The following is a 14,202-nucleotide window of genomic DNA, read 5'->3' as shown; positions in this document are numbered from 1 at the left end:
TAAAATTAAAAGAAAAAGAAAATAAGGAATTTCCTGGTAGCTCAGGGGGTTAAGAACCTGGTGTTGTCACTGCTGTGGCTCAGGTTGCTGCTATGGCATAGATTCAATTCTTGGCCCTGGAACTTCTGCCAAAGAAAAATAGAAAAAACAAAAAGTAAATAAATAAGGTACATAAATGTAGCAAGTAAAAAGTCTCTTCCCTCACTCCTTTGTCACCATCCTACTCCTTAGTAGTAGCCACTATTAAGAATTTGGCATGGAGTTCCCATCGTGGCTCAGTGGTTAACGAATCCGACTAGGAACCATGAGGTTGCGGGTTCAATCCCTGGCCTTGCTCAGTGGGTTAAGGATCCGGCATTGCTGTGAGCTGCTGTGTAGGTTGCAGACGCGGCTCAGATCCCGAGTTGCTGTGGCTCTAGCGTAGGCCAGTGGCTACAGCTCCAATTGGACCCCTAGCCTGGGAATCTCCATATGCCATGGAAGCAGCCCTAGAAAAGGCGAAAAGACAAAAAAAAAAAAAAATTGGCATGACTCCTTCTGAAACTTTCTAGAGTATAGCCAATCACATACAAGGTCCTCCCGCACCAATGCACATACATACGCATGAATACATGCCTTAAAATTTTTTTCTTGGTAACAAATGGGGATAATGCTATATATACAAGTCTTTGGAACTTGTTTCTGTCACTCACCGGTATAGCATGGACCTCTTTCCATGATACCACATACAGATTTTCCTCATTCTTTTAAATAGCTAGATAAAGTATTTTATAGATCATAATGTAGAAGTGAAATTGTTGGGAGTTCCTGTTGTGGCTCAGTGGTTAACGAATCCGACTAGGAACCATGAGGTTGTGGGTTTGATCCTTGGCTTCGCTCAGTAGGTTAAGGATCCAGCGTTGCCGTGAGCTGCTGTGTAGGTTGCAGACGCGGCTCAGATCCCGAGTTGCTGTGGCTCTGGTGTAGGCCGGTGGCTGCAGCTCCGATTAGACCCCTAGCCTGGGAACCTCCATATGCTGCAGGTGCAGCCCTAAAAAGACAAAAAAAAAAGTGAAATTGCCAGGATATAAAACATCTGCATATTACAGTTTCAAAAAGACTGCACTGATTTACAGTCCTACCTCATTTGTTTTAAAACTAGAAGCCTTTGTTTTCTTAATAAATATTAATAATAAATATTCTGACAAGATTTTTGCTGCTTCCTTTCTAGCTCCAAATGGAAATTCTACTCTAGCATGCTTTCCTTAACCATACCTTGAAAGCAGGATGGAGGTGAGCATGGTAGACTCTTTTTTTCGCGACATTAATAACTACCTGTCCTAGGTTGGATTCCTCCAGAAAAACACCATGAGACAAAGGTTTGAGAGTCAGTAGTTTACCTGGAAGTGACCATAGGAAGCAGCAGTAGGGGAGTGGGAGATGAGACGGAAAAGGGGGGTTAATAAGTTCACTACCACTGTGGACAAATGTAGTTTAGTCCCGTGGGGGACTCGGAGACACTGTGAAAACTCAGAGTCATCCTGACAGGGGGATGCTGGGATATTCATCTACCAACAACTCTGGCACATCCCTGATTGGAGGCTGCTTCTGGGGCACTGACTCCCTAGTGCCCCAGCTTGCCCCGTGGTCAAGCTGAGGGTGCCCCTGCCATGGAATAAAGCAGAGATTCTCACGTGTTTGCCATGCACAGCCTTCACTGAATGCGAGAGGATTTGAGAGCACTGCCAATAGCACAGGGTACCCTGCTATTGTGCCGTGGAGAGCACCTTCCCCACACAGCCACATGGAGACAACATTACTCTCAAGTTTGTCTCTTGGGAAACAACATCAAGAAGCTCATCCAGGAGTTCCCATGGTGGCACAGAGGAAATGAATCCGACTAGGAACCATGAGGTTGCGGGTTAGATCCCTGGCCTCACTCAGTGGGTTAAGGAACCAGCATTGCTGTGAGCTGTGGTGTAGGTCACAGACTCTGCTCGGATCCCGAGTTGCAGTGGCTGTGGTGTAAGCTGGCAGCTACAACTCCAATTTGACCCCTAGCCTGGGAACCTCCATATGCCTCGGGTGTGGCCCTTAAAAAAAAAAAAAAAAAGCAGCAGCAGCAGCTCATTCAGAGCCACATACCTAGTATTTGTTGGGGCTGCCAAACATAATTCATGGAGAGAACTGATCTTTGGTAAATGAGTACAGCCTTTAACTAATACACACATGGTGCAGTCCCAATGAGACTGACAACATGCTTTCCGTGCTCCTTGCCCGGACTTTATTTGGGGCTCCTGTGACTTCAGGCTTCCTCTCTTTGGTCTCAGTCTTTGAAACTGAGTCCAGAGAGGATGGGTTTGCATAGAGCCAGACCTTTCTCCAAAAATCAGATTTTTCATCTGATAGAATTACTTCAGAAATAAAGGATAAAAGATCTAAAATGTCTCACAAGCATTACATACCTCATAAATGTTGTAAAGGAACAGATACGCTGCATCTCAGTATCTTGTAGCAAAAGCAAAGCAACAACTGAGAGGAGAGAAGATGAACAATTGAAAGGGGGATCAGAGGTACCGTGCAGGTTGCTACTGGATAAGCATGATGAAACAGTCACTCACATTTAGCATCGTGGAGTGTGACGTTGCCCTGCTGACTTTGTCTCTCTAAGCCTTTTGGTGACTTATCATCTCTGAAAGCAAACCTTTTATCTGTCAACCTGTTTAGGAATATAACAGACTCTAGTCATGCTTTGAAAGGTTTTATTTGTATTTAATCTACCCCTAGGCACAGGAGGTGTTTACTATAAACTAAGGAGAACATGGGTTTCATTTAACGTAGGGTCATTCTGGAATACATTTTATTAAACATTATAATTACTGTGCTAAGGGTAGGAGGACTGCACACTGCCTGATCCAAAATGTAAATACCAATTTCATCCAAAATAGATCACTTAAATCATCTATTTATAGCATAGCTATCATATTCAGATTTTTTTTAAAAAGTGTAAGAAGCTGAAAATTTGCTAATAGCAAAATTATCACAGGGATACATCACTAGGATGACTGTAACTCCCACCATAATTATGAAATAGTCCATGTGTTTTGCTTAATGGATATTTGCATTTCAACCTAGGATGATGGGAATATCTTCTTAGAGACTGTAGAGGCTTAAGCCATTCTGCTGAGAGGTGCTATCAGCAGCACTGATAAATTAAGCTACCTGTCTGAAGCTGGACAATCAGTTTCAGCAAAGTGAACTGCTTTGCCTCTCCTTCCTCTTTCCTTGAATTCGACTGCAGGTGTAAAACTGTAATAGAAATGAGAAAAATTAGGAACTTAACCTTTTCCTAGGGGGAAACTAACCACAGCAAGACCACAGCTCATGGAACCTCAGGAGCGGCACAAATAGTGAATGGAGTCCTGGAGAGAATTTGAGACACAGCAGTACAGAATCCATGTATTTACATGTGGAGCAATTAGAAAAACGTTTGGAAAAAACTAAAATTTCAGACTTTATATTCAGCCTCCACGAATCACTAGCCTCCAGAATACCACCCCAACATAAGGCATTCCCATCTGAAGATGCTGCAGCGACTTCATAAGAGACAGAAAGCTGTGATCGGTTTGGAAGGATTCTTTTAAAATTTATACCCAAAGTGCTTTTAAGCATGATCTCCAATCCTCAGAGCAACTCTATGTGGGAGATATTATTATCATTATAACAACTTTTATATATGAGAGAGCTTGATGCTTAGAAAGAGATTAAGTAACTTGACCAAGATCGCTTAGCAAGTACCAAAATCAGGGCTGGCCCAAGTTCTCTAGCCACAGTGCCATGTTACTGCTGTGGACTCTTCCGGAAGTCTTGACTATCTCTAGGAAGGTTTCAGGACCTCCTACCTAACTTGCAGTTTCTTAAACTCTGTGGTTTTTGTACTAGCATTACTGAGCAGCAATGAGACCACAATCAAGCAACAATGGACCACAATCGAGCAACAAATAAATGCACACCAAGGCCCTTACTCTGGGTCAGGCATTGTTCAAACACTGACAATAAATGGTGTCTGGTCAGAGTCAATGGACAGGCTTAGGAGCATCCATAACTCTTACTAGGAAAACAAAGAAAAGCATTTTAAAGACGAGCAGAATGTGGTTCCTGTCTTATAGAGAGTGCATTTTCTAGAAGAACTGTGGGGTCTACCAAACACATTGGTTGGTGGCCACCTGTGGATTATGACTTATTTTTCAGCCTGAAACAATTCCTTGTTGATAACATGACCTGGAAGCTTAATCTCTGTCCACAGTTACATGTCTCTCTATTAAGTGTAGATATACTAATAAAAGCACTTTTCCCCAAACTTTAGTCATTCTCTAATCATGTATATACACTCTTATCATCTCCTTGTCAACACAACAGCTTCGAAGCAACTTCTTTTAAAATTTTTACTGGATTGGTTACCCACCAAGTCATCATTTTAGAGAAATACCTCCCCATGGGAGTAGTAAAGTTAATCAGTTTAATACTTGCTTCTTCCAGGAGTTTTTTTGCCAATATCCTGGCAATATTCGGGTTGTAGATGAGGTTAGACTCTAAAAGCATGTGCATGATGTCACCTTAAGGGAATGATTTTTTGTATTTTTTTCTTTTTTCAGACCATTGGTGCCAAATTGATTTGTGGATGATTTCTAAACTTTTCATTCGTTTTTGTCATCTTCTTATCACTGGTCTCTCAAGGATTGGGTATTTAGGGGGAAGATGTGCTGACATACTGAGGGGGCAGCAGGAAAAAGGAAATAAAAGGATACCAAATGGTGATGGTCATGACCTTCAAAGAGAGGTGGAGATCAGAGGGGGCAGAGAGGTGGCGTGGTGAAGAGAACTCTCTTCCACATCTGTGTACTTCTGCATTATTTGAGTTTTTTAAAAAAAAAACAAAAAAGGAGAATTATTGATTACCTGCATACCTAAAAAAGTTGACATATAGGAAGAAATAGAATGTGTCCAATACATTCCAGTGACAGGTCATTTAGATAACTTTTAACAAAATGCTCAATTCCCTCAAACACTCAGACATTTTTCAAACAGGTCTTTGAAGTCCATTGTGCTTGCTGGATGTCTAAAGTGCAGATTAGTACCTCCTTCCTTAAGATAACAATCCTAGGGAGTTTCCTTGTGGTGCAGTGGGTTAAGGATCTGCCTTGTCGCTACTGTGGCTCAGGTCACTGCTGAGGCTTGGGTTCAATCCTTGAACCAGGAACTTCTATATTCATGTGTGTGTGTGTGTGGGGGGGGGGACACAAGGTTGTTTTCAGTTTTTCCTTGGATCACACGGTGTTTTGGTCACTTAACAAACCTTTGGCTGGCTGTTAACTTTCCTACCAGGCTAAAGAAGTCTCAGGTCACCAGCCCTTCCCAGGGTTTCTCTTCTCTAGAAGATGAGAGAAGAAACACCCAATCTCAGTTAATGTTGAATGGAATTGCTGTCCTCCTACCCTTGTTTCAGCCCTATCCCTATAATTCGAGGCTTCTTGTCCTATTAGTTTGCCTGAGATGATGTGAGATGAGAGAGCTTTAAAGTAAGGAATTTGAAAAGATACACTTGGGATCTCATAGATCAGGTCTATGAACTAAGTAAAATGAACTCAGAATTATAAAATCATAAAAAATCATGGGGTTAAAGGACATCTAAAAAATCATCTAATACATGGCTGTCATTTTACTGATGGAGAACAAAGGCTCAGAGAAGCTGACCATGTCTCAGTGTTTGAAATAAGTGCCTGCCCTTAGCCAACAGTCTGGCATATGCTGCTAACCCTCTAGTCCTTCTCTGACCTCTGGACATGCCATCCCACTTGCCTGAGTGGCTTTTCACCTGACCGAAGCCATTCTCCAGCTGAGATGGTGAGATGAAGTTCTCTTTATGAGTGTCTGGCCACAGCTCTAAAAGCAGCCTATGCTCATAGTGCATTTGGAATCACTAAGAAGCATTACCAGCAAAAATTGAAAATTGTTCTTTGAATTGCATCTCTGATTGGCTCCCAAACCACAATCTGAGCTAGTGCTGTACCATCTTCCAGTCTCCACCCTCTCCTCCTCAATCTGGCAATCTTCAGAATCACATACCACATTGTGTTGATGTGCTTTCCTAATATTACAGCACAAGTATGTTGTTTCCCTTTGCCCTGAAATAAGTGAGAAAAAGCAGTCACATTTTCTCTTCGAACTCATAACTAAAATGCAGGGGGCTGGACCACTCTTGGCTTCCACACAAGTTAGAGCTCTTTGGAGGCTGCTAGAGTCCTTTCTTAGACTACGGTGAAAAATTAGAGAGGTCTGAGGCTACCAGAGGTGTAGTTTCCTTGGCTGTATGTCCTCAGGGGAGTCAATGACCTTGGCAAAGACTCAGGCTGCTGGTTGTCTCCCAGCTAGGATGTAGGGGGCCCTTGAAACGTGAAGGATCAGGACTACAGACACTGTCAGAGAGAAGCATGTCTTGGGGGCCAACCCACATGTGACCTGTGAATAAAGGTTCTTTAACAAATAACAAAGAAATGGGCATGCATGCTGATGCATTATGCAACATTGCATTTATTCCTCACAAGGTATTATTGTTTCATTTTCTAGATAAGGGAGCTGATTATAATCAAATGATTACAGTTGACAAATTATAATCACCAAGTGGCAGAACTAGGATTTGAAACCAGGTCTCCTGTCAAACCACTTTCCACTGCCTCTTCCTTAAGAAATAATGACCATCCTTTCCTTCCCGTTACTGGGTCATTTCTTGCATGAAGGTGATGGGTATCCTGTTTTCTTTCTTTCTTTCTCATTCTTCCTTTTCTTTCTTTCCTCCTTCCTTCCTCTCTCTCCCTTTCTTTCTTTCTCTCTTTTCTTTTTCTTTCCTTCTTTCTTTTTCAGCTGCCCTGCAGCATATGGAGTTCCTGCCAGGAATCAGATCCAAGCTGCAGTTGATAACCAGCCACAGCTGCAGCAATGCAGGATCCTTTATCTCACTGTATTGGGCCAGGATCCAACATGCATCCTAGTGCTGCACAGATGCCACCAATCCCCTTCTGCCATAGCGGGAACTCCATCCTGTTATATTCTGATAGTCATCCCCCTAAGGGTATAATCTGCAAAGATCAAACTCTGCCTGTATATAGGGAGCTAGTTCTTCTCTGAAGGAGGTAAGGTTCCCAGTATCATTCATCCAGGAAAGATGCCAGGACCTGCAAGGTGGTGGGGAAGAAAGGGATCATCTTCTCTTGACCTGAATTTGAGGGAACCTGGGAACTCCTGCTGGCTAGTGAGTGTAAAAGGTGGCCTACCCCATGTGGAGAGAGACTAAAATCCCAGAAGAAATTTCCAGGGTCTTAAACTGACAGCATAGACCCTGAACACCCTTAAGATCAAACTGTTACTTTGCAGAACAGATTATCCGGATACATGACACTCCAAATTCCCTCTCCCAGCCCACGTCTCTGACTGCTATTTCTTAGTCTCCTTTAGAATTCCCTTTTCCCTGGGCATGTTCTCTGAACGAGGGCCTTTTCAGGGTTCCATCTGATTACTCTGCTCACTTCCTCTGGGTAATTTCAACTACTCCACTAACATCTATAACTCACAAATTGATATTTAAAGTTCAGGTCTTTCTCTAGACTTATAAGCTGACACACTGCCTACTGGACATCTCTGCTTGGACATCCTACAGACACCTCCAACTCAGTATATCCAAAACTGAACTCACTCCCCTTTTAACGAGTATTCTCTACTCCTATTTCCCCATTTTGTCAAATGGGTACCACCATCCTCCAGGTGACCAAGCCAGGAAAAAAACGGTGTCATTCTTGATTCCTCCACACCCTTAGCTCTCACGGCCCACTAACCACTTTTGTTGTTGTTGTTTGCTTTTTAGGGCCGCACTCGGGGCATATGGAAGTTCCCAGGCTAGGGATCGAATTGGAATTGCAGCAGCCGGCCTATGCACAGCCACAGAAATGTGGGATCCAAGCCATGTCTGAGACCTACACCATAGCTCACGGCAATGCCGGATCCTACACCCACTGAGTGAGGCCAGGAGTTGAACCTGTGTCTTCATGGATACTAGTTGGGTTCACTACCTCTGAGCCACAACGGGAACTCCTTAATTCCTTAAATATCTTGAATGTGACTGCTTCCCTTTCTTTCCATTGCCACCATCTTAATTTTAGCCACCATAACCTGTCAACTGAATTTTTTTTTTTTTTTTGAGGGCTGCACCTGCAGCATATGGAGATTCCCAGGCTAGGGGGTCAAATTGGAGCTGTAGCCACTCGCCTACACACAGCCACTGCAACTTGGGATCCAAGCAGAGTCTGTGACCTACACCACAGCTCATGGCAATGCTGGATCCTTAACCCACTGAGTGAGGCCAGTGATCAAACCTGCATCCTCATGGATGCTAGTCAGATTTTTTTCCACTGAGCCACGATGGAAACTCCTGTTAACCAAATTTCTGCAATTGCCTTTTTTTTTTTTTTTTGTCTTTTTGCCATTTCTTGGGCCGCTTCCAAGGCATATGGAGGTTCCCAGGCTAGGGGTCTAATCGGAGCTATAGCCGCTGGCCTACACAGAGCCACAGCAACACGGGATCCAAGCCACGTCTGCAACCTACACCACAGCTCATGGCAACGCCGGACCCTTAACCCACTGAGCAAGGGCAAGGATCAAACCTGCAACCTCATGGTTCCTAGTCGGATTCGTTAACCACTGAGCCACGATGGGAACTCCTGCAATTGCTTTTTAACTGATCTCCCTGCCTCCTGGCTTATCCTCCTCCAAGCTATTTTCCATGTAGCAGCCAGAGTCATTTTTCTAAGATGTGGTTCTAATCACAATTTACTTTATCCATTTAAAACCTTCTGGTGCCTTCCCCACCCGCTGACAGCCATACCCTCTGAATAAAGTTCAAATTCCTCAGCACCGTATGCAAGCTCTTTCACAATGCTGCCCTGGTTTAAAACTTCTACTTCATCTCTTAACACTGGCCTGGAGCTCTCCTGAACTCCTTGCAGCCTCAAACACATCTGAGCCTCTGCACACACTGTTTCTTCTGTCTAGAATGCACTCTCCTCCTTCCCCAGCAGATCTCCCTTCACCTTGCCAACTCCTCCTCCTCCTCAGGTCTTGGATGTCACCTCCCCTGGGAAGCCCTCCCTGTTTCCCCTATCCCCTAGGTTCAGGAAATAACTCCATTTGGGTACTGGGTCAGTGCACTTGAGTGAATGCTGCTTTCCTCAGCCCGGTGTGGCGGTGGTGGCAGTTACTGATGAGTGAGCCCCAGAGGGAACAGCAACCTCAGGGGAAAGAGTGAAGGTCAGTGGCCCTGCTACCAAAAGATTCTCCTCTCAATAGAAGCCTGGAAGGGTCTGATTTATTTTCAGTAAGGAGAACAGCATATGGGGGAGGGGAGTGTCTTAGGACCAATTCCCTATGGATCTCTAGGGAAGACTACACCTCAAATTCTCCACAACTAGTTCTCATTTGGCTCAGCAGGTTAAGGATCTGGTGTTGTCACTGCAGTGGTATAGGTTCAATCCCTGGCCTGGGAATTTCCACATGCCATCGGCACAGCCAAAAAAAAAAAAAAAAAAAAAAATTCTGCACATCTGAAAGCGTTAACTTGTTACCCCCTCCATAAACATACTTGCTCTACCAGCTCCCTTATCTCAATGGACAATATCATCACCTACTCAGGGATCCAGACCTTCTTGCCTTCTCGATTTGTCTCAGAGCCAGTCTTATCAGCTGCTTTCTCCTGCACACAAGGCCCTACTTACCTCCAAGTTGTCTCTAGAATGACTCTGTGTTCTCTTGCAAGTCTCCCTCTCCCTCTTGGACTGCTGCATAATTGTCTCTCCTCCCTAGTTCTAATCTTGCTCCTCCACGTGACCAGGGGAGAGGGCTTTCTAGAGCACAGACGCAATCCCATCACGTACACTCGCAAAGATAGATTTATGAAGCAATACCAAACAGAACTGGGTATGAGAGTAGAGACTGAACAGGCCTCCTGCCTCTGGAACTCCCATCCTTACTGCTGTTTCCTGTCTACCTCCTCTGCCTCGCCCTGTCTCATCACCATAAACTGGGGTGACATTAAGTGTCTGCAGAATTGCCTCTGAAAAAAAGAGCATGTTTCCACTTATGAGTCCTCTCTGACTTCAAACCTACATTTTTTAAAAAATGATTTTTATTTTTTCTATTGTAGTTGGTTTACAGTGTTGTGGATATTTTCTACTGTACAGCAAAATGACCCAGTCACACACACACACACACACATACATGCTCCATCACAAGTGACTAGATAGAGTTCCCCATGCTATACAGCAGGATGTCATTGTTTATCCATTCCAAGGCAATAGTTTGCATCTATTAACCCCAGATTTCCAGTCCATCCCACTCCATCCCCCTCCCACTTCCCCTTGGCAACCACAAGTCTGTTCTCCAAGTCCATGAGTTTCTTTTCTGTGGAAAGGTTCATTTGTGCCATATATTAGATTACAGATATAAATGATATCAAAGATGTGAATAAACATTTCTCCAAAGAAGATATAGAGATGGCCAACAAGCACATGAAAACATGCTCAACATCACTGATTATTTGAGAAATGCAAATCACAACTATTATGAGATACTACCTCACACCAGTCAGAATGGCTATCATTAATAAGTCCACAAATAACAAATGCTAGAGAGGATGTGGAGAAAAGGGAACCCTCCTGCACTGTTGGTGGGAATGTAAATTGGTACAACCACTATGGAAAACAGTATGGAGGTACCTCAGAAAACTAAATACAGAACTACCATATGACCCAGCAATCCCACTCTTGGGCATATATCTGGACAAAACTTTCCTTGAAAGAGACACATGCACCCGTATGTTCATCGCAGCATTAAAAGGTAGATTGGGGAGTGAGGGTGAGGCCAAAAAAAAAAAAAAAAGTATTTCTTAATCTAATAATTTTACAGCAGATGTGGTATGGTCTCATTAATAAAAAACTCTATTTCTATAACTCAAAAAGGCAATTTTATAAAGCAGTTAATATGGACTCTGAGCCAAACAGACCTAGATTTAAATCATCTTAGTCACCTCTGAGCTGTGTGATTTGGCCAATCGCTTAAATTTTCTTCAACTGTTCCTTCATCTGTAAAAGCAGATTAACAAGCAGCTGTTTCAAACTTCTCGGAAACTGATTAGCCCAGAGTCTGGTATATAGGAAGCAGCGGACAAATGTCATCAGAAAGTGATACCTGGAAAACTGCTCATCAAAATGGCTATCTCTAGATGGTGGGATTTCAGCAGATATTTTATCCTTGGCGTTCCTGTTGTAGCTCAGTGGTTAACGAATCCCACCAGGAACCATGAGGTTGCGGTTCGATCCCTGGCATTGCTCAGTGCGTTAAGGTTCGGAAGTTGCTGTGAGCTGTGGTGTAGGTCAAAGACGAGGCTCGGATCTGGCATTGCTGTGGCTGTGGTGTAGGCCAGCGGCTACAGATCTTATTAGACCCCTAGCCTGGGAACCTCCACATGCCACGGGAGCCGCCCTAGAAAGGCAAAAAGACAAAAAAAAAAAGTAAATGTATTTTATTCTTTATATTCCTCTATATTGCTTGAATTTTACCCCAAGCACATGTAATTTTCATAACAGCTATAATAAAGTTTTGTTGAAATTTACCTTCTGAATTCAAGAGTTCTGGTTTCATCTTTCCAGTACCACATCCCAAATCGTAATCCCAACTGCTGTAAAATGAAATGATTGCAGCAAAATTAAAGGTTCAATTTACAATCCACGCCTCACAATAACTCCCACTACTTGCTCTTTAACTCTATCAATAAAAATGCAGAATCTTAAACTGTTTTTAACTTGAAACCAGGATTTTATCCTTTTTGATTGTTTTTAGGTGTAGTTTCAGTAGAAAGGACATAAGGGAGGAAAGTTGGGGAGAAAGGGAGGAAGGAAGGAAAAAAAGGAAAGGAAAGGAGATTTCACTTAACCTGCGTTACCTCATGGCTCGTCATAGCAATTTACTGATTAATTAGGATTCAGACCATAATAAACCGGTGCCCAAGGCAGCCTCAACCTTTCGGAGGAGGTAGCTCTAACCCTATCCCCGCCCTTCGCGGGCCAAGTACAAGTTTACCCTTTCCTAGTCCTAGCAGCTACCAGCACGCATCCTTTCCTCTCCAGGGATCCCGCCGAGAGAGAGCAGAACAGCTTTCTCCGCGGGAGAGCTATTTCTTTTGCAACCAACCAAGTAGAGCTGGTGAAGCGGAACTTTCCTAAATGAAGATATCTGCGTGGGAATTCAGTTCTGACCGTTTGCTAAACACACCTCCATCGTTCGCTTTTTGTAGACGGCTGTGCCCAGGTCTTCTCGAGGCGGCTCGCCCAGGGCTAAGGCGGCCCTGCTGGGGAGGGCGGAGGGCCAGACCCAAGGGATGGGGACGTCGCGGCCGGATCACGGAGCGCGCTCCGACGCCGTGGACCAGCGTGGGCCGCGGGATGGGGGCGGGCCAGGCCGCATTAACTTCCGGCGGGGTGGCCTGCACATCCAACCGCCACCTCCTCGAATAGAACTCCAGCACTTGATACGTGGTCTCCCGCTGGCCGCCCTGGAGCGTCGCGGAGGCAACGGACCTCGGGCGCCAGGAAACCGCGGACGGGGGCGGGCCCTGCTTTCTTCGCTGCCGATTGCTGGGGCTGCGTCGCTCCCTCCCCTGCTGACCACCTTTTCCGCGGTGCCTCTCTGGCGTCTCATAGCAAAACTGCAGAGAGGTTCTTTCTTTATGGGGTCATTTCTTCGTGCCTTCCCCTCGTGAGGCAAACCACTGTTTTGCGTTTTTAATTTGAATAACCAGATTTAGTTCCCTAGGGAAGATCCCTTTGTTCACAACTTTAATAGCACTAAAGTAAGCTCAAATACAGATTGGGAGCAGATTGATTTAGGGATGGGGGTGGGGCGTGAGAGGATGAAGCCTGGAAGTAAGATCTTCCAAAACTTAGTTCTGTTGCAGAACTAGATGTGGAACCTGGGACAAACACCAGCCTTGCTTCTGATGATATGCAAATTGGGGGTTATGAGGATTTTTAAGGAGTAATGTGTGTAAAGCACCACCCTTAATAAGCAAAGAACTTCGTGGCTCAAAGAACTTTGCTTTGTCAGTGGGTATTCAAGTGATATTTCTACATTTACACTTTTCAAATCATGTGTCATAATTTCTTCTTGCAACTGGGTTGATACACAGTTTGATATTTTTTCCTTTCTAGCACTGACGTAAGCAATGCAATGCAGGATGACATTACATGACTGGGAATACCTAATATATTCTGCTTTTGTTTTTATTCCTACATTAGGGATAAACTAGCATTAAAAAGGAGTTCCCGTCGTGGCGCAGTGGTTAATGAATCTGACTAGGAACCAGGAGGTTGCAGGTTCGATCCCTGGCCTTGCTCAATGGGTTAAGGATCCAGCGTTGCCTGGAGCTGTGGTGTAGCTCGCAGACATGGTTGGAATCTGATGATGCTGTGACTGTGGTTTTGCCTAATTAAGAGAATTTTCTCAGGGTCATAGAACTAAAGGCATATGATATAGAACTAAGTTGCTGGTCTCAAATTTAAGCCCAAGATATTAACTAGGAGTTCCCTGGCGGCACAGCGGGTTAAGGATCTGGCATTGTCACTGCTGTGGTGTGGGTTCAATCACTGACCAAAAAAAATTATATATTAACTGGATACAATGCATGCTTATAAAAAGTCATAATGAACAGATTTTCAGAGTGTTACAGTTCCTTTAAAAATTGACATGTAAGAAAACAGCAACATATTTCAATTAGCAACTCCTTTTATGTTGCTTATTTCCCCAATCTTCAATTCACAAACAACCTGATATGTACTGAAAGGAATGGAGGAAAAAAGCCTATGACATCTTCAATTGTTCTAAGGGAAAGACATTTCAACATTAAGTATCACTCTATTAAATTTTAGAAATATATATACCCTAAAATATTTCCACTCCAAGAACTATATCAAGAATAAATACTGGGGAGTTCCCTATGTGGCTCAGAGGGTTTAGAACCTGACATAGCGTTGGCGAGGATATGGCTTCCATCCCTGGCCTCGCTCAATGCATTAAAGATTTGGTGTTGCTGTGAGGTGTGGTGTAAGTCGAAGACAATACTCA

The 14,202-nt window shown here is 43.9% G+C and overlaps 1 protein-coding gene across 3 annotated transcripts in view; it reads right to left on the bottom strand.

Annotated features, from left to right (window-relative positions):
- Positions 1–12,716, bottom strand: part of PPP1R36 (protein phosphatase 1 regulatory subunit 36) — a 34,343-nt gene extending 21,627 nt beyond the window's left edge. The window contains exons 1-5 of one of the 3 annotated variants that reach the window (XM_047796801.1): positions 12,355–12,716; positions 11,697–11,761; positions 3,202–3,288; positions 2,601–2,698; positions 2,445–2,511 (exon numbers count right to left, since the gene is read on the bottom strand). In XM_047796801.1, the coding sequence (XP_047652757.1) occupies positions 2,445–2,511; positions 2,601–2,698; positions 3,202–3,288; positions 11,697–11,761; positions 12,355–12,360 (323 nt within the window). In that variant the 5' untranslated portion in view covers positions 12,361–12,716. Of the gene's footprint in view, positions 1–2,444; positions 2,512–2,600; positions 2,699–3,201; positions 3,289–11,696; positions 11,762–12,025; positions 12,128–12,162; positions 12,304–12,354 lie in introns of those variants that run through there. The other 2 variants (XM_047796802.1, XM_047796800.1) reach the window with 2 other exon arrangements.
- Positions 12,717–14,202: the final 1,486 nt, after the last annotated feature.

The sequence above is a fragment of the Phacochoerus africanus genome, chromosome 9, assembly GCF_016906955.1.
Source record: "Phacochoerus africanus isolate WHEZ1 chromosome 9, ROS_Pafr_v1, whole genome shotgun sequence".
Taxonomy (NCBI): domain Eukaryota; kingdom Metazoa; phylum Chordata; class Mammalia; order Artiodactyla; family Suidae; genus Phacochoerus; species Phacochoerus africanus.
This window is presented reverse-complemented; position numbering and strand designations above follow the sequence as displayed.